The sequence below is a fragment of the Salmo salar genome, chromosome 05, assembly GCF_965601325.2.
Source record: "Salmo salar chromosome 05, fSalSal1, whole genome shotgun sequence".
Lineage (NCBI taxonomy): Eukaryota > Metazoa > Chordata > Actinopteri > Salmoniformes > Salmonidae > Salmo > Salmo salar.
Genome location: NC_138295.1, coordinates 60,675,759 through 60,695,043, shown reverse-complemented (window position 1 = coordinate 60,695,043; position 19,285 = coordinate 60,675,759). Strand labels below are relative to the sequence as shown.

At 40.1% G+C, this 19,285-nt stretch overlaps 2 protein-coding genes across 3 annotated transcripts; both read right to left on the bottom strand.

The window, feature by feature from the left end:
- Positions 1-2,840: 2,840 nt before the first annotated feature.
- On the bottom strand, positions 2,841-4,544 carry mcl-1 (myeloid leukemia differentiation protein homologue). Its single transcript, NM_001123562.1, is given in 3 exon segments — positions 2,841-3,347; positions 3,473-3,723; positions 3,900-4,544. Coding segments are annotated over 3 exon segments (858 nt in total). The 5' UTR covers positions 4,390-4,544; the 3' UTR covers positions 2,841-3,230.
- A 483-nt stretch (positions 4,545-5,027) lies between these two features.
- Positions 5,028-19,247, bottom strand: ensab (endosulfine alpha b). 2 transcript variants are annotated; one of them, NM_001141885.2, is given in 4 exon segments: positions 8,645-9,339; positions 9,536-9,892; positions 12,359-12,481; positions 19,044-19,186. In NM_001141885.2, coding segments are annotated over 3 exon segments (348 nt in total). In that variant the 5' UTR covers positions 19,098-19,186; the 3' UTR covers positions 8,645-9,339; positions 9,536-9,721.
- Positions 19,248-19,285: the final 38 nt, after the last annotated feature.

Genomic DNA, 19,285 nt, shown 5'->3' with positions numbered 1-19,285 from the left:
ACTCTTGCTCAGTTGTGCACCGGGGCCTCCCACTCCTCTTTCTATTCTTGTTAGAGCCAGTTTGTGCTGTTCTGTGAAGGGAGTAGTACAGAGCGTTGTACCAGATCTTCAGTTTCTTGCATGGAATAGCCTTCATTTATCAGAACAAGAATAGACTGACAAGTTTCAGAAGAACGTTCTTTGTTTCTGGCCATTTTGAGCCTGTAATCGAATCCACAAATGCTGATGCTCCAGATACTCAACTAGTCTAAAGATCAGTTTTATTGCTTCTTTAAATCAGCACAACAGTTTTTAGCTGTGCTAACTTAATTGCAAAAGGGTTTTCTAATGATCAATTAGCCTTTTAAAATGATAAACTTGGATTAGCTAACACAACGTGCCATTGGAACACAGGAGTGATGGTTGCTGATAATGGGCCTCTGTACACCTATGTAGATAATCCATAAAGAAATCTGCCGTTTCCAGCTACAATGGTCATTTACAAAATGAACAAATGTCTACACTGTATTTCTGATCAACTTGATGTTATTTTAATGGACAAAAACGTGCTTTTCTTTCAAAAACAAGAACATTTAAGTGACCCCAAACTTTTGAACAGTTGTGTGTATATATACACACACACACTTGTTTTTTGTTAATGTGAATCACATTTTTATTTGGCGTACCCCTGACAGCATTGAGCATACCTGCTCTAGCATATTGTTGTTTCCATACCACCTTTCATTACCAAAGAAAATCCTCTTTATCCGAAGTATGGCATTCTCTGACACAGGTAATGTGAATTTGTTCCAAGATTAGCCTTGGTGAGACTAGTGAGTCTTCTACAGTGTAGTCATGTCATTTTCTCATTGACAACCTCAGAAGTTACACATATTACATTTGGAGAACTGTTCTTATGAGACGGAGTGCAAACACAAAAGTGAACTCTCATTTCCCCTCAACTTGCGTCACTACCCTCTGTGATATCTCCAACTTCCCTCGGCCCAGCAGAGGTCAAACAATACCTGCTCTGTGGCTGATTTCCATAGCTGTCTAAAAGCATGCCTGATTAGATAGGCCAGCAATGTGCAATGCTTCCTTCCGCCATTCCCCCCCCCACCCCATCTGCTCCAGTTCTCCTTAAGCTTTAGGTGAAAGCCTCAGCTACAATAACCAGTCTGGTTCTGACCGTTCTACATGTATACACCATCAGTGACAGACATATGCAAAGAAAGAACAGGGGTAATTTCCGGGCTGTCGCTCAGTCATTTTATGGCCTACATGCAAGAGGGTTTCAATGACATGTCATTTTATTTTGCATATCATGAAATAAATTGAGACTGGATGCATTACATCTTGTGGCACTCGGAGATAAAATACTGCTTTGGTATCAAGACATGATTAAATATGCAGAAGAAACTCAAGTTGGTAAATTAGTGTGAGTAACAAAGGATGTGGTTAATATTTGCTTCAACAGCTGCAACGCTATGATTGTGGTGCAGACTGAGCTGTCAGATGCATTATGTGGAAAAATCTCTAAAACGTAAAAGCTAAAAAGGAGGTGGTCACTGACGTTATGCAACATTGTGAAAGATCTTTGGACTGCTGTTAACTTATTTTATTGGTTGAGGCACCCAAGAGGTTCTGCTGGACTTAGTTTAATAATTATGTTTCTGACAACTGACGCTGCAGATGAAGTGATACCGTGGTGGAGGTCTGCCTATGACACACATACAGGCGTGGTTACCACAGAAGTTTAATTTCTAGGAAATAACCTCACAGTGCATGTTCGGGGGATATGGTGTGAATAAACACATTTGACTGTGTGTATGTAGATGACTATGTACAACACAGGAATTAATTTGTGTATGGGTTTACTTTTCAGCACCAGAAACTAGCACAGCACAGACGTCACTGCTGTCTTTTCACCAAATCTCCCTCCCTTCCGAGAAGTAGAGTCTCAAAGTTCACAGCAGGTTAACAGTCAAACTTCTGCTTTGAGACAATTGCAGCCACAAAGTGAATAAAGTCACATCCTTCATTCATTGCAGTCACAAAAGTGAATAAAGTTGCATGATTTTATCCTTTAAATAATTTAACTTCAGGAAATTAAAGGAATTTGCCAGCAAGATGCATCAGGAGGGTTAGTGCTAGTTTGTTGGGTGAAACTGGTGTACACGTTCACTGTCCAGATGATCTTGCCTCTATTGAACCAATGCCAGATACCATGTGCAATCTTTATGCTCATATTTAAAACGTATACCTGCGAGCACATTTCATTTACATGGATATAATTTGGAAATGAAACACTTCAAATACAAATCAGCAGTCTTGAGAATGGGATTTTCAATTGACTTTCAAACAAGTACCCCCTTCCCCCTCCCAGTAAAGCCTAGTGCAACAGCCACAATATTTCCTTAACCAGGAAGTCGCATTGCATCCACGCAAATGCATTGCCAGGCAAGACTGGCAAATCTACCCCAAGGAACAGGAATATGGACTTCTGAATGTTGTGTAGGCAAGATAGGGGCTTTATGACATACATACATGTAAAATACAGCCTTTCTGCTGTAAGCACTTTCCATTTTCAATGCCCATAACCTAGGTATACCTTCTTAGTTGAATTCTAAGGCCCTCAGTAGTCAGTTCAATGCAGGTTCTGTCTTTCTTACACCAATCCCTGTATGTACATGTATGACTAATATCACAAGGAATAGAAACAAGTCATTTGAGCCAACTTTATGGTCAGAGGCAGAACTTTGCCATTGTGAATTATAGCTATTAGCTAGTGCTTTTCCATCTTGATTACTTAAAAAGAGAGTTGAAAATTTGCAGATGAATTAACTTTGTACGAGTCTAAATTCAACTATACATTTATTACAAAAATAAAATGTCTGTACTTTTTACATTAAATAAAAGCGCAATTTAACAAGTCCATTAGATTTAAGTTGTCAGATGAATATATTTGGAGACTTGCCGACAACTACCAAATATCCTCAAATGACCCCTCAAACAAAAAAAGGCACCAAAATATTGATGCGGAAAGAAAGCAAACTTGAGCTTGACACCAAAGCACCGTCCCAATTCAGTCCGTCATTATAATCCAACAGACTGACCCTCTTCTTTGTCTAAGCAGGACATCACTGGGTAGTCATTCCAACCATGGTGATATAAGGATTTCAGAGAACTTGCGGGAATAGTCCATTTTCTTTGTTGAAAAAAAGTAACAGGTAAGTCTTTTATAGTTCAATTCACCTGATGAACATGGCGAGTGTTGCCCCAATTCCAGCAACTCCAGCAAAGGCTAGGAGGGTGTTCCTTACTGAGGACTCAGGATCTTGTACATGAAAGAACTCTACAAATCCATTCTGAGAGAGACAAAAGGCAAAGTTAGGTTCATGATTAGCTACTGAACAAGTAGACTAAATAAGATTAACTGTCCTCAGATTAGCTCACATTTTCAAATGACTCATGGACCACATAGATGACTCACCCAAGCATTGTTTTTGATCAGCCAGTCACTTTGGTCAGAGAGGAGGTATTTGGCAATCTCTTGGCCCACCAACTCAACGCAGTGTCCCCTGCCCCTCTCCTTCAGGTGCTGGCTCACCACTGCTCCAAATGCCACCAGGCTGGCGATGCGACCCCAGTTTGTGATCCCGTCACTGAACATGGTCTTGGCCACAGAATTGATGACGCCCATGTCATCGCATCGGTCATCCAAGTCAAGTTTGGCGACCATACCTAAAAATACATTTTTTAAAATCTAGGTCTGAGTAAAACGAACTAAACATATTACTGATAATATTGCTATGTTATTAACCAAGTTAGCGCATGAGCTCAGTACCATCTTTAAAAAGAAAATTAGGATATACAGTGCCATAAGGATCTATGGAGATCATTACTGTAAATCTACGTACCATTGTATGCGTATCGGTGCTTTGCTATTACGTCCTCCACCACTCGCTTCATCGTCGTAAGAGGCTTGCTTTGCGTCCATCGAGGCTGAGACAGTCCTGTGTAGTCCCCCAAAAAATTCTCAATGAGTTGTCTGGTATCATGTTCCAATACTTCATCGCCCGATGGACAATTCGATAGTTCAGGCCCACATTCTGACGCCATCTGGGGAGTGCACGGCAAAGAGTCGTCATTGTTGCTTCGGTCTGACAAATGATTATCGAGGCCGTTGCTTTTCACGACATTCACTCCTAACGTCGTGGGTCGTGGTGGAGTATCGCCAGTCCCATTTCCCAAGTCCACTTTAGACTTCGGTGACGCCCCAGCACATATGGCCCCAGCCCCCTGGAAATAGTACAACGGCCTAGCATCATCAGCTAGGTACGAAGATCCTCCATTTTGAAAATGCAACATCGTAGTTGTGGCTCGTGTAATCGAGTTCGACAGACTCATCTTGGCCTAACGTTTAGATAAAGAAACAAGCTTTTGAAAAATAAATAAAATATACAGTTCTAGCTGTTATTTTACGAAAAGCTAGTGGTTAGCTAGTTTGTTGCTCAAATACCACCCATCGTTGACTGCTAACTACAACAGTGAGTCTGGTGCGGAAATGACCAACCTTTTGTCGTGTAATGTTTGAAAAGACGAAAGTGGGAGGGACTTCGACTGCCTCTCCCATTGGGCCTCCTCTTCCTTGAATTAGATTTACAAATCTATCTGGGATGTTTTTCTAATAACATTGAGATAAATACATCCACGAGGAGAGGATATAAAAATGAATTTTCTCTGCATTGAGCGGTACAGATAAATACATTTTACGTTTTGATTGGCTGGGGACAGTGTGTACACTTTGCTATATCCCTTCAGAGACCATTGATAAATAGTGAATGCGGAGTTCTGCTGTCCCCTGGTGGCCAATGACGGGTTGTGATCATATACTTTGTATGTAATTTATCAACATAAAGTGGAGGTATCCTGCCCTGTGTAGCTGGAGAGACAGTTTGTTGGTTATTGGTTTCTGTTGTAAACGTCAACAGGACTGGTGATCAAATCAATAATGTGAGAAGATCATTGAAAAGAGCAAAAAGTCATTGATATTCATGTAAAAGTTTATTTCAAATACTGACAAATTCACTCCATTACTTCCACACAACTGAAACATTATTAGTACTCATGTACTTTCAAATTCCTTAAAAATCAATATTTTGTTTTGTCTCCAGCTCCACAATCAGCATATCCTTATGTAAACCCCCAGTTATTGGGAGCAAGGGTGCTCCAGATATCCCTGCAGTTATCTTGGGCCAGGATAAACTTTTGTTGTAGTTATGCAGTGAGTAAGATAACATTAAAACATATTTACTGTATGCTAAACAAAAACAGGTTAGGTAAGCAGCACAAGGTATTTTAGAGCACACAGTCATTTTCATTTGTTTACATTCTGGCACATACTTATCATGGTTGAACAGGAGACATGGTATTTTAACATACCCTCCTCCCTACAGTTGAAGTCGGAAGTTTACTTACACTTAGGTTGGAGTCTTTAAAACTTGTTTTTCAACCACTCCACACATTTCTTGTTAACAAACTATAGTTTTGGCAAGTCGGTTAGGACATCTACTTTGTGCATGACACAAGTCATTTTTCCAACAATTGTTTACAGACAGATTTTTTCAGTTAATCACAATTCCAGTGGGTCAGAGGTTTATGCACACTAAATTGACTGTGTCTTTAAACAGCTTGGAAAATTCCAGAAAATGATGTCATGGCTTTAGAAGCTTCTGATAGGCTAATTGACGTCATTTGAATCAATTGGAGGTGTACCTGTGGATGTATTTCAAGGCCTACCTTCAAACTCAGTGACTCTTTGCTTGACATCATGGGAAAATCAAAAGAAATCAGCCAAGACCCTCAGAAAAGGCTTAAGGACAACAAAATAAAGGTATTGGAGTGGCCATCACAAAGCCCTGACCTCAATCCTATAGAAAATGTGTGGGCAGAACTGAAAAAGCGTGTGCAAAGCAAGGAGGCCTACAAACCTGACTCAGTTACACCAGCTCTGTCAGGAGGAATGGGCCAAAATTCACCCAACTTATTGTCATGGCTTTAGAAGCTTCTGATAGGCTAATTGACATCATTTGAGTCAATTGGAGGTGTACCTGTGGATGTATTTCAAGGCCTACCTTCAAACTCAGTGCCTCTTTGCTTGACATCATGGGAAAATCAAAAGAAATCAGCCTAGACCTCAGGAAGAAAATTGTAGACCTCCACAATTCTGGTTCATCCTTGGGAGCAATTTCCAAATGCCTGAAGGTACCACGTTCATCTGTACAAACAACAGTACGCAAGTATAAACACCATGGGACCACGCAGCCGTCATACCGCTCAGGAAGGAGACGCATTCTGTCTCCTAGAGATGAACGTACTTTGGTGCGAAAAGTGCAAATCAATCCCAGAAGAGCATCAAAAGGACCTTGTGAAGATGCTGGAGGAAACAGGTACAAAAGTATCTATATCCACAGTAAAACGAGTCCTATATCGACATAACCTGAAAGGCCGCTCAGCGAGGAAGAAGCCACTGCTCCAAAACCGCCATAAAAGCCAGACTACGGTTTGCAACTGCACATGGGAACAAAGATCGTACTTTTTGGAGAAACGTCCTCTGGTCTCATGAAACAAAAATAACTGTTTGGCCATAATGACCATTGTTATGTTTGGAGGAAAAAGGGTGGAGGCTTGCAAGCCGAAGAACACTATCCCAACCATGAAGCACGGGGGTGGCAGCATCATGTTGTGGGGGTGCTTTGTTGCTGGAGGGACTTGTGCACTTCACAAAATAGATGGCATCGTGAGGAAGAAAAATGGTGGATATATTGAAGCAACATCTCAAGACATCAGTCAGGAAGTTAAAGCTTGGTCGCAAATGGGTCTTCCAAATGGACAATGCTTCCAAAGTTGTGGCAAAATTGTGGATAAATGGCTTAGGGCCAACAAAGTCAAGGTATTGGAGTGGCCATCACAAAGCACTGACCTCAAGCCTATAGAAAATTTGTGGGCAGAACTGAAAAAACGTGTGCAAGCAAGGAGGCCTACAAAACTGACTCAGTTACACCAGCTCTGTCAGCAGGAATGGGCCAAAATTCACCCAACTTATTGTGGGAAGCTTGTGGAAGGCTACCTGAAACGTTTGACCCAAGTTAAACAATTTAAAGGCAATACACTCAATTAGTATTTGGTAGCATGTAAACTTCTTACCCACTAGGAATGTGATGAAAGAAATAATTCTTTCTACTATTATTCTGACATTTCACATTCTTAAAATAAAGTGGTGATCCTAATTGACCTACAACAGGGAATTTTTACTAGGATTACATGTCAGGAATTGTGAAACTGAGTTTAAATGTATTTGGCTAAGGTGTATGTAAACTTCTGACTTCAACTGTATATCCCTCATTGCATTGCTCCATGCAAAGCCAGACAGTGCACAAAAACTTAGGAGAGGAAATCTTGATTGCTGTTGTTTCAACAACCATTTCACCATATCCAAATATATTATTTGACACTTTAATAAGCCATGCTACAAATATTTAGGGTTCTGCACGGTCTTTCTGTTCAAATTCAAGTAACACGTTGGTGTCAATTAAATTTCAACTCTAGCTGGCCAGTTCCCAAAATGGATTGCATTGATCATGGGTAAAATTTCAATTCATATCTTAATTGAAATGGAATTAGACCCCCAACCCTGGAGTGGTTAGGGAGTCTCCCATTGGCAGACATTCATGGTAGGAGTGGGTCCGATTGTTTGAATCCTAGGATAGGCGTTCTTTATTAGGGTAATATCTCAGTTTAAAAGATTTGTCATCGACTGAATCAGCAGCATTTACACATTCATATTATACAGATTAATGTCTCTGTAGTAAAAAAAAATATATATATATAAAGCTGAAGTAGTGTATTCAATGACAGGAGAAAGGAAACATTGAATCAGAGAACTACAAGTAGTGAAATCAACAGAAAAAAAAACAATCCTTAACCCCCAAAAGCCTATTTACACCCGCTGGGACAGAGAACAGTAGCACATTCCTACTAACCCAGACAAGCACACTCAATGCCAATGATCTTCTTCCCTGCAATTAGACACAGGGAATATTCAAAAGGTGCCAAGATAGGAGTGATCAAGTGTGTATTGTGTGATACATTGAGATAGGATAACTAATTCAGGTGATAACATAGCCTACAACCTCTGACCTTTAAACCAGAGTACAAGCATTTTACTTTTGTATGATTTATCTAAACACACCTCTGACCATAATTATTTGGCAAGTTGTACCATACCAACAGGTGTGAGCAGGGTCAACTAAGTCCACACTCACACTTTGCCCCCCTCTCCTGTCATAAAATCCCTTCCCTTTGCCAGGTGTCAAGTGAGCATATCTCTAAAACACGCTGTGTCCCAGTTAGGTCTGTGTGAGCCAGGGGCCAGTTAGGGCCAGTTTATCCGATATTTAGAATGTCAATACGTAAGGCTATATGCTTTAGCAGTACACTGGGAGGCTCCTACTATGTTGAATTTGAAGGAGAGACCGAGGAGAGGTTTAGTAACTAATGTAATTGGGAACTAGGCAATAATCTTCTGTGACTGGAAGAGTTTCTCAACAGGAACTGCCATTAACAGTGAAAAGAGCCAGATTGTAGTAAATGTCTAATACGTGACAATGAACAAACAACCCTTTAATGAAGACACAAATCATACCAAATGTCAAATTTCTCAACACAATACAGAAATATACACTGAATTGATCCCCTACAAATCATTTAGGCTTTTTGATGTGATGTAATAGCCACAGAACTGAGATTTAACTTGAATATTAAACAGTTGCTTCTTTTCCCAGCCTTAAAAATGATACATGGGTATTCAGTTTGCTTTGCCATTGCTTTCACCATGGGCAGCCTACAGACAGAGTGTGTGGATAGTCAGGACATTGAGAGGGAAGGAAGGAAGGTGTGGAGAGTGACCATGGACATTCCAGGGCTCCATTTGGTTGCTTGCTACTTCCTATCAGTCGTCTAACCCCTCCAGATTTGCACATTTCGATACATGTTACAATCATGCAGCATATTTAAAAAAGAAGAGCAACAGGGAGTCAAGAATTAAAGCGACATGAGCAGAAAATGTGCAGTTTCATATCTGTTCGTTCAGGTCAGCGTGGACAACCTTGGATTTTTGTTTGACAGAACATGAGATAAAGGAAACCACAAATCAGTTTCCACTTTTCCCTCTGATTACCGCTCCCTTCCTTTGGATACTTTCCCATGGTTCCCTTCCCTCCCAGATTTGGTGTGCAAGCAAAATACGCAAACATCTACCCCCAGCTTTAACGAGAACATCGAAAAATGTGGAGCGATCATGGTTCCCAACCCCCTCGTCAACAACATATTTTGGTGTCGTTCGGGATGCAAAAACGTACTGTACATAATACAAAGTGCATTGAACTCAGCCTCCCCGATGGCACATCTACTTTATGTACCTCTGAACACCAAACCAATACATAAGGGAGGCGGTAGAGCAGAGTGCGCAGAGGGCAGAGCTGTGTGGAGAGATGGTAGAAAAGGTCCCAGTTCACCTCCCCTCCCCACCATACCCACATACAAGCAATATGTACTGACTTTCACAGCTCTCCCCGATATGTTAAAGCCAAGTGGAGCCTGGAGATGACTAGGGGGGAACATTGTTGGGGAACAGGTGAGGAACATTAGCTGGGGGCCTGGTGGATGGGTGGAGGCTAGGCTAGCCTGCTAGTTTGCTGGTCACCAAGGAGGACCTCCTCTGGGGCAGGTCCTGTGGCGTGGGAATGTGGTCCCCCGTGACGAGGTTCTTGTCGGGGCCCGCCACGGGCAGCTGTTTGTTCTTCATCTTGGCCTTGGCCATGTTGTAGTCACCTGAGTCAAAGTATTTTTGCTAGGTGGGGGCAAGAAAGAAGGAATCCATTTCAGGTTGTCTTGAGTAGTTCTGCTAGTTAAAATTAATATAGGCAGATTTTCATTGATGCTGGTTTATTCAACAAAAGCAATGTCGCAACACAAAAAAAATTGCGACGTGTCATGGAAACAGCAGAAACATTCTAAAGATCTTACATTTTTATCCGTTCGACGGGTGGATTTTCTTTTGTCCAACTTTCTTTATTGCAACAAATGGAAACAATGTTTTTGGAATAAATGTAGTTACAGTGGCAAGAAAAAGTAGGTGAGCCCTTTGGAAATACCTGGATTTCTGCATAAGTTGGTCATACAATTTGATCTGATCTTCATCTAGGTCACAGCAATAGACAAACACAGTCTGCTTAAACTAATAACACAAACGATTATACGTTTTCATGTCTTTATTGAACACAACGTGTAAACATTCACAGTGCAGGGTGGAAAAAGTATGGGAACCCTTAGATTTAATAACTGGTTGACCCTTCTTTGGCAGCAATAACCTCAACCAAACGTTATCTGTAGTATCGGATCAGACCTGTACAACAGTCAGGAGGAATTTTGGACCATTCATCTTTACAAAACTGTTTCACTTCATCAATATTCTTGGGATGTCTGGTGTGAACTGCTCTCTTGAGGTCATGCCACAGCATTTCAATCGGGTTGAGGTCAGGACTCTGACTGGGCCACTCCAGAAGCCCCAAACCATGATGCTCCCTCCACCATACTTTACAGTTGGTATGAGGTTTGGATGTTGGTGTGCTGTGCTGTGCCTTTTTTTCTCCACACAGTGTTGTGTGTTCCTTCCAAACAACTCAACTATAGTTTCATCTGTCCACTGAATATTTTGCCAGTAGCGCTGTGGAACATCCACTTTTGCAGACTTCAGAGGTGCAGCAATGGTTTTCTTGGACAGCAGTGGCTTCTTCCGTGGTGCCCTCCCATGTACACCATTTTTGTTTCGTGTTTTACATATCATAGACTCATCAACAGAGATGTTAGCATGTTCTAGAGATTTCTGTAAGTCTTTAGCTGACACTCTAGGATTATTCTTAACCTCATTGAGCATTCTGGCTGTGCTCTTGCAGTCATTTTTGCAGGACGGCCACTCCTAGGGAGAGTAGCAACAGTGCTGAACTTTCTCCGTTTATTGACAATTTGTCTTTCCGTGGACTGATGAACATCAAGGCTTTTAGAGATACTTTTGTAACCCTTTCCAGCTTTATGTAAGTCAACAATTCTTATTCTTAGGTCTACTGAGATCTCTTTTGTTCAAGGCATGGTTCACATCAAGCAATGCTTCTTGTGAATAGCAAACTCAAATTTTGTGAGTGTTTTTTTATAGGGCAAGGCAGCTCTAACCAACATCTCCAATCTCGTCTCATTGATTAGTTGACTACTGACTCTAATTAGCTTTTGGAGAAGTCATTAGCACAGGGAGGGGTTCACATACTTTCCCCAACCTACACTGTGAATGTTTAAATTATGTATTCAATATATACACGAAAAATACAATCATTTGTGTGTTATTAGTTTAAGCACACTATGTTTGCCTATTGTTGTGACTTAGATGAAGATCAGATCAAATTTGTTGACCAATTAACGTAGATATCCAGGTAATTCCAAAGGGTTCGCATACTTTTTCTTGCCACTGTATGTCACACGTAACTATAAAGCGCCACTACACATTTTAATTCTAAATGCCTACTGCTTGCAAAATCTATTTCTTCAACTATAAAATAATGTTTCTTTGCAGGACAAGGACTGTCCTGACTTTCAAGAATGCCTAAATTGCTTCGCCTTGCTTTTCAGGTTGGCTGGATGTAAGTGTCAATATCCAATTATTTCAGCTCTACAGGAGTGCAAGTTTCACCATGGCGATACATTGGCACATGAGAATTATTAGAATATGGAAATTAGTCAAATATTGCATTCTATACATGCTGGCTTTCACTGGCTATACCCGAGACATGAAACAGATGTGTGGGAGGGCATAGAGGCTGTCGCCAATTTATTACTGCGCAATTTGCCTAAATGGGTAATGGAAACACTTCAACCACTATTGTTATTCGACACTGTAGGTTTTGCTAAAAATATTATATATATATTTTTTTTAGGTGCGAGGTCATTACGTCCAGCTGTATTTATTGACACAAGATAGTTAAACGGTAAGTTAAATCTCTTTTCTTTGTGAACTTTCTAAAATGTTGACAAAAAAAAATCAAAAATGAATTGAAACATCGCTACTGCCACAGACATACCAAGGTAATCTGAGATCCTCATAAATGCAGAACGTATTGAAATGTCTTAAAGAGGAGTATTCGAAGCCTATGCGATTTCCTAGTCAAGTGGTCAACAAGGGTGTGTAGGCGTTTGTTCCAGCCTCACTAACATGCTGAATCAAAAGCATATATTATCTGTGGCTCTCCAGGAGAAGGGTTCCACCTACCCCTTTCTGTAGCCTCTTCATGAGGAAGTCGGAGCCTCCAGGCTTTTGGCCCAGGCCGGGGTACTTGGCCTTCAGCTTGACCTCTTCACCCTTCACAAGGTTGGCATTCTTTTCCTGAGAGTCCTGTCCAGACAAAGAAAGTATTTCGATGTGCCGTCATATGGGTGCTACTTGCTATGTGCAAGGAATTTAGCTAGAGGAGAAACATCTAAACAATAGGCCTATGTAGCCTACGCCTATATATCCTTCATCATAATGTTAGCCACGATGCGCAGAGAAGAACAAGCATAGGCTTTTAAAATAGACATTCTCCATTTAACTGTCCTGATGCCTAGTCACCTTACCCCTACAATTATCTACCTCTATTACTCCAGTATCCCTGCACATTGTAAATATGGTACTGGAACTGACTGACCCTGTATATAGTATGCTTACTTACTTTCTCGTGTTATTCTTATTTCTATTTCTTGTGTGTTTATGTTCTACCTTATGTTATTTTTAGTATTACATTGCTATTGATTACTGCATTGTTGGGTTTAGAAGAAGGACATTTCCCTGTACTTGTGACATTAAAACGTGAAACTAATAAGAAGGTTATAAGATGGTCTGATGATGACAAAACAAGATTACAGGGCTGGCACTGTGTACTTCAGAAAGGATTGCATCTGAATCATATAGCCTAACCCTACTCATATTCAGCTGTGAAGTGGGCTAACGCCATGAAAATGACTTGAGGGAGTTGAAGCGTCTTCATAGTATGAGTCAAAATCTGCATGCTCTCCTGCAACACTCTCTCTCACGCCCTCATGGTTGCCTGCGATAAACAACTCACTCAGGAGACAAGTGTTATGATTGAGTAAGAATTAAGTGACTAAAAATCAGCTTCACATCCATTATTTCCCCATATCTCTCACACTTTTCCTCAGCTGATGTGGACAAAACAGCCTTGTTACCCGTTTCCCCATCCCTGACATGTTATTGGTGCCATAAAAACAGATGGCTTTATGAGGGGAAAACAGTTTGTCTGCAAATATGTACAAGCCATGGTTATTTATGTTTATTGAGAAAAATATTATACAGAAACAGGCCTTGAGTAATTGCTGACCAAAGTCTAGGTACAGAGAGCTTGCAGAGTGGTTCTAGTGTTCACATGACACCTTCATGCTAAAGCGTTTTGTAAGGTGTAAGCCTATGGTTTACTGGAGGCTCCTGCACTAGACAAACTGGTTTACCCTTTACTGCCAGTGTGGAGTCCATGGACAGATGCCAGTGGAAAGTAGGCTAACAGGACACACCTTGTTATTGCCCACAGTCCAGAGACTCTGGGCAGAAGTCAGCAAAACATGTATTCTCTATTGGGGCAATTCCACAGTAACAGAGTGAAGCTGAGACTGATTTTTCACATTAAAATGTCAAAACAAAACCCAATGATTACAAAGTTAAACGAACCATACAACTCTATGCACAAGGACTACTTATAACAATTTCCACAGAAAATGTTGCAATTTGTATTTTATTTTTTTACTTACAGAACAGTGCAGATGCAAAGTTTGGTAACAGAATGACAGCACAAACCATCATTCTGTTTGTATCTGCACTGTTCTTCAAGTAAATGTGTTTTGTCAATTTTTTTGTGGAAACTGCTAAAAGTAGTCCTTGTGGATGCATGTTTTTTTTTTTTTACTATGCAATCATTGGTTTTTAGTTTGACATACATTTTAATTGGAAAAATCTGAGTCTCAACATCACTTTTTACACATAAATTATCTGGCTAAATAAAGCTAAGAAAACATTGAGAAACCCACAAAACACTGCAATCGAAGTACAGGAGAATATCTGCCATTCCATGCAGAGGACAGTAAACGCAAAGCTTGCTGGAGCAGGGATAACAGGTGACTCAGGGTAGAGAAGCAGATGAACAGATTCCCTTGCTGATTCCCTTGGATCCATTACAAACATTTAAAAGTTGCTATATTCAGCCCCAATGAGGGAAAATGCAAGAGTGGACTGGATACTTTTCACTCCCTCAAATGGTTCCAAACTGCTAGACCCATAGTAGCTAGCTACCATGAAATGTTATTTTCTCACATGACCGGTTTCGCTTCTTGTCATTGTATCAAAATACCATTGTATTAAAAGCACCCACTATCATTGATAAAATAAAGTATAGCATCAGTACCTTCCCTATACCTGCTAGTCAATGAATATTGATGATATGACCAGTGGGTTTGTCAACAGACCTCTGACCTTCACAAGCATCCACTCAGGATGCTGCCTGTACAAGTTACTTTTCATCAGTGTACTCCATTTGATAGATGTCACACTAATATATATACACATACACATTTGAAGTCAGAAGTTTACATACACCTGAGCCAAATACATTTAAACTCAGTTTTCACAATTCCTGACATTTAATCCTAGTAAAAATTCCCTGTCTTAGGTCAGTTAGGATCACTACTTTATTTTAAGAATGTGAAATGTCAGAATAATAGTAGAGAGAATGATTTATTTCAGCTTTTTTCTCTTTCATCACATTCCCAGTGGGTCAGAAGTTTACATACACTCAATTAGGATTTGGTAGCATTGCCTTTAAATTGTTTAACATGGGTCAAACGTTTCAGGATAGCCTTCCACAAGCTTCCCACAATAAGTTGGCTGAATTTTGGCCCATTCCTCTTGACAGAGCTGGTGTAACTGAGTCAGGTTTGTAGGCCTCCTTGCCCACACATGCTTTTTCAGTTCTGCCCACAAATGTTCTATAGGATTGAGGTCAGGGCTTTGTGATGGCCACTCCAATACCTTGACTTTGTTGTCTCTAAGCCATTTTGCCACAACTTTGGAAGTATGCTTGGGGTCATTGTCCATTTGGAAGACCCATTTGTGACCAAGCTTTAACTTCCTGACTGATGTCTTGAGATGTTGCTTCAATTAGAGGTTGACCGATTAATCGGAATGGCCCGATTAATTACGGCCGATTTCAAGTTTTCATAACAATCGGAAATTGGTATTTTTGGATGCCGATTTGGCCGATTTTTATATATATATATATATATATATATATATATATATATATATATATATATATATATATATATATATATATATATATATATATATATTGGGGTCCTCAATTCAATATATATATATTTTTAGACCTTTATTTAACTAGGCAAGTCAGTTAAGAACACATTCTTATTTTCAATGACGGCCTAGGAACGGTGGGTTAACTGCCTTGTTCAGGGGCAGAACGACACACTTGTCAGCTCGGGGATTCAATCTTGCAACCTTACGGTTAACTAGTCCAACGCTCTAACCACCTGCTTTACATTGCACTCCACAAGGAGCCTGCCTGTTACGCGAATGCAGTAAGAAGCCAAGGTAAGTTGCTAGCTAGCATTAATCTTATAAAAAACAATCAATCAATCATAATCACTAGTTAACTGCACATGGTTGATGATATTACTAGTTTATCTAGCCTGTCCTGCGTTGCATATAATCGCTTAGTTACACGTTGCTCCAACCATAAACATCAATGCCTTTCTTAAAATCAATACCCAAGTATATATTTTTAAACATGCATATTTAGTTAATATTGCCTGCTAACATGAATTTCTTTTAACTAGGGAAAATGTGTCACTTCTCTTGCAACAGAGTCAGGGTATATGCAGCAGTTTGGGCCGCCTGGCTCGTTGCGAACTGTGAAGACTATTTCTTCCTATCCAAGACAGCCGACTTCGCCAAACGGAGGATGATTTAACAAAAGCGCATTTGCGAAAAAAAGCACAATCGTTGCACGACTGTACCTAACCATAAACATCAATGCCTTTCTTAAAATCAATACACAGAAGTATATATTTTTAAACCTGCATATTTAGCTAAAAGAAATCCAGGTTAGCAGGCAATATTAACCAGGTGAAATTGTGTCATTTCTCTTGCGTTCATTGCACGCAGAGTCAGGGTATATGCAACAGTTTGGGCCGCCTGGCTCGTTGCGAACTAATTTGCCAGAATTTTACGTAATTATGACATAACATTGAAGGTTGTGCAATGTAACAGGAATATTTAGACTTAGGGATGCCACCCGTTAGATAAAATACGTAACGGTTCCGTATTTCAATGAAAAGAAAAACGTTTTGTTTTCGAGATGTTTATTTCCGGATTCGACCATATTAATGTCCAAAGGCTCGTATTTCTGTGTGTTATTAAGTTATAATTAAGTCTATGATTTGATAGAGCAGTCTGACTGAGCGGTGGTAGGCATTCATTCGTAAGCATTCATTCAAACAGCACTTTCGTGCGTTTTGCCAGCAGCTCTTCGCTGTGCTTCAAGCATTGCGCTGTTTATGACTTCAAGCCTATCAACTCCCAAGATTAGGCTAGTGTAACCGATGTGAAATGGCTAGCTAGTTAGCGGGTGCGCGCTAATAGTGTTTCAAACGTCACTTGCTCTGAGACTTGGAGTAGTTGTTCCCCTTGCTCTGCATGGTTAACGCTGCTTCGAGGGTGGCTGTTGTCGATGTGTTCCTGGTTCGAGCCCAGGTAGGAGCGAGGAGAGGGACGGAAGCTATACTGTTACACTGGCAATACTAAAGTGCCTATAAGAACATCCAATAGTCAAAGGTATATGAAATACAAATCGTATAGAGAGAAATAGTCCTATAATTCCTATAATAACTACAACCTAAAACTTCTTACCTGGGAATATTGAAGACTCATGTTCAAAGGAACCATCAGATATCATATGTTCTCATGTTCTGAGCAAGGAACTTAAACGTTAGCTTTCTTACATGGCACATATTGCACTTTTACTTTCTTCTCCAACACTTTGTTTTTATTTAATATTTAAACCAAAATGTAATCTATAAACCAAATTGAACATGTTTCATTATTTATTTGAGGCTAAATTGACTTTATTGATGTATTATATTAAGTTAAAATAAGCGTTCATTCAGTATTGTTGTAATTGTCATTATTACAACAAAAAAAAAAAAAACGGCCGATTAATCGGTATCGGCTTTTTTTGGTTCTCCAATAATCGGTATCAGTATTGAAAATTCATAAATCGGTCGACCTCTAGCTTCAATATATATCCATATAATTTTTCTTCCTCATGATGCCATCTATTTTGTGAAGTGCACCAGTCCCTCCTGCAGCAAAGCTCCCCCACAACATGATGCTGCCATCCCTGTGTTTCACGTTTGAGATGGTGTTCTCCCCCTTTTTCCTCCAAACATAACGATGGTCATTATGGCCAAACAGTTCTATTTTTGTTTCATCAGACCAGAGGACATTTCTCCAAAAAGTACAATCTTTGTCCCAATGTGCAGTTGCAAACTGTAGTCTGGCTTATTATGGCGGTTTTGGAACAGTGGCTTCTTCCTTGGTGAGCGGCCAATATGTCGATATAGGACAAATTTTACTGTGGATATAGATACTTTTCTACTGGTTTCCTACAGGTCATTTGCTGTTGTTCTGGGATTGATTTGCACTTCTCGCACCAAAGTACGTTCATCTCTAGGAGACAGAACGCGTCTCCTTCCTGAGCGGTATGACGGCAGCGTGGTCCCATGGTGTTTATACTCCTGCACTATTGTCTGTACAGATGAACGTGGTACCTTCAGGCGTTTGGAAATTGCTCCCAAGGATGAACCAGACCTGTGGAGGTCTACAATTGTTTTTCTTCTGAGGATCTTAGCTGATTTCTTTTGATTTTCCCATGATGTCAAGCAAAGAGGCTCTGAGTTTGAAGGTAGGCCTTGAAATACATTCACAGGTACACTGCCAATTGACTCAAATTATGTCAATTAGCCTATCAGAAGCTTTTAAAGCCATGACATAATTTTCTGGAATTTTCCAAGCTGTTTAAAGGCACAGTCAACTTAGTGTATATAAACTTCTGACCCACTGGAATTGTGATACAGTGAATTATAAGTGAAAACATCTGTCTGTAAACAATTGTTGGAAAAATGACTTATGTCATGCACAAAGTAGATGTCCTAACCGACTTGCCAAAACTATAGTTTGTTAACAAAAAAATTGGGGAGTGGTTGAAAAATGAGTTTTAATGACTCCAACCTAAGTGTATGTAAACTTCCGACTTCAACTGTATATATAGCTAAGCCTAATATCAGTGCAACACTTCAAATAACATTCACAAAGCATAGGGGACTGAAAACGAGTATGAATCAATAGATCTAGCTTATACATCATAAAAGCTTTGTGTGACTGATCCGCTAGCATATAAGTGACTGTGATGATTGACCCTGGTTTCCATTGAAACACTGATTTCAAAGGATAGACTATAGTAGTATTGTTTGTACTTGTCTCGAAAGCCGGAAGACTCAACCTCAACTACTGCAGTGTCAGGATAGACCAATACGGCCCAGGCATATTTTATAACCTATGGAACAGCGAGCCACAATGGCACAAGGGAAAACGGAATAAATAACGCAATAATACGTTATTATTGATTATCGGGAGACACGTAAATCTTACTCAATACCTTTACATAACATGTATACACACTGTCATTGTTGGTAAACGAGACGTTTACAGGTTTGATGCCATAACGAAAGCTAACTAGCTAGCTATCAATTCAAACACTTTACTTGTAACGCATTACAACGAGCGAGCGTTATAGTTAGCTGGCCAACTCAAGATAGTGTCATGATATTAAACCCACCTGTTTTTCATCCTCATATTCCATCTGAGTATCTGATAGATTTTCAGACGACATTACGCAGCTATAATGGACTGGAAGTCCGATTTGCTTGAAACCCCAGGTTAGAATGTATGCAGGGGTGCTCCTCTAGCTTCCACAAATCTAACCTGCCTCTTGTGAACAAGGCTCCTCGACAAACAAAAAAAAGCTAAATAATTTGTGACGCCGTCGTGTGGGATAGCCATTTGTGACATACATATACA

Coding starts and splice junctions, on each gene's coding strand:
- ensab (XM_014200682.3), bottom strand. CDS start 19,097: ATGTCGTCTGAAAATCTATCAGATACTCAGATGGAATATGAGGATGAA. Junction 12,482..19,043: donor AATATGAGGATGAAAAACAG/GTGGGTTTAATA, acceptor TTGTCTGGACAG/GACTCTCAGGAAAAGAATGC. Junction 9,893..12,358: donor TGAAGAGGCTACAGAAAGGG/GTAGGTGGAACC, acceptor GCCCCCACCTAG/CAAAAATACTTTGACTCAGG.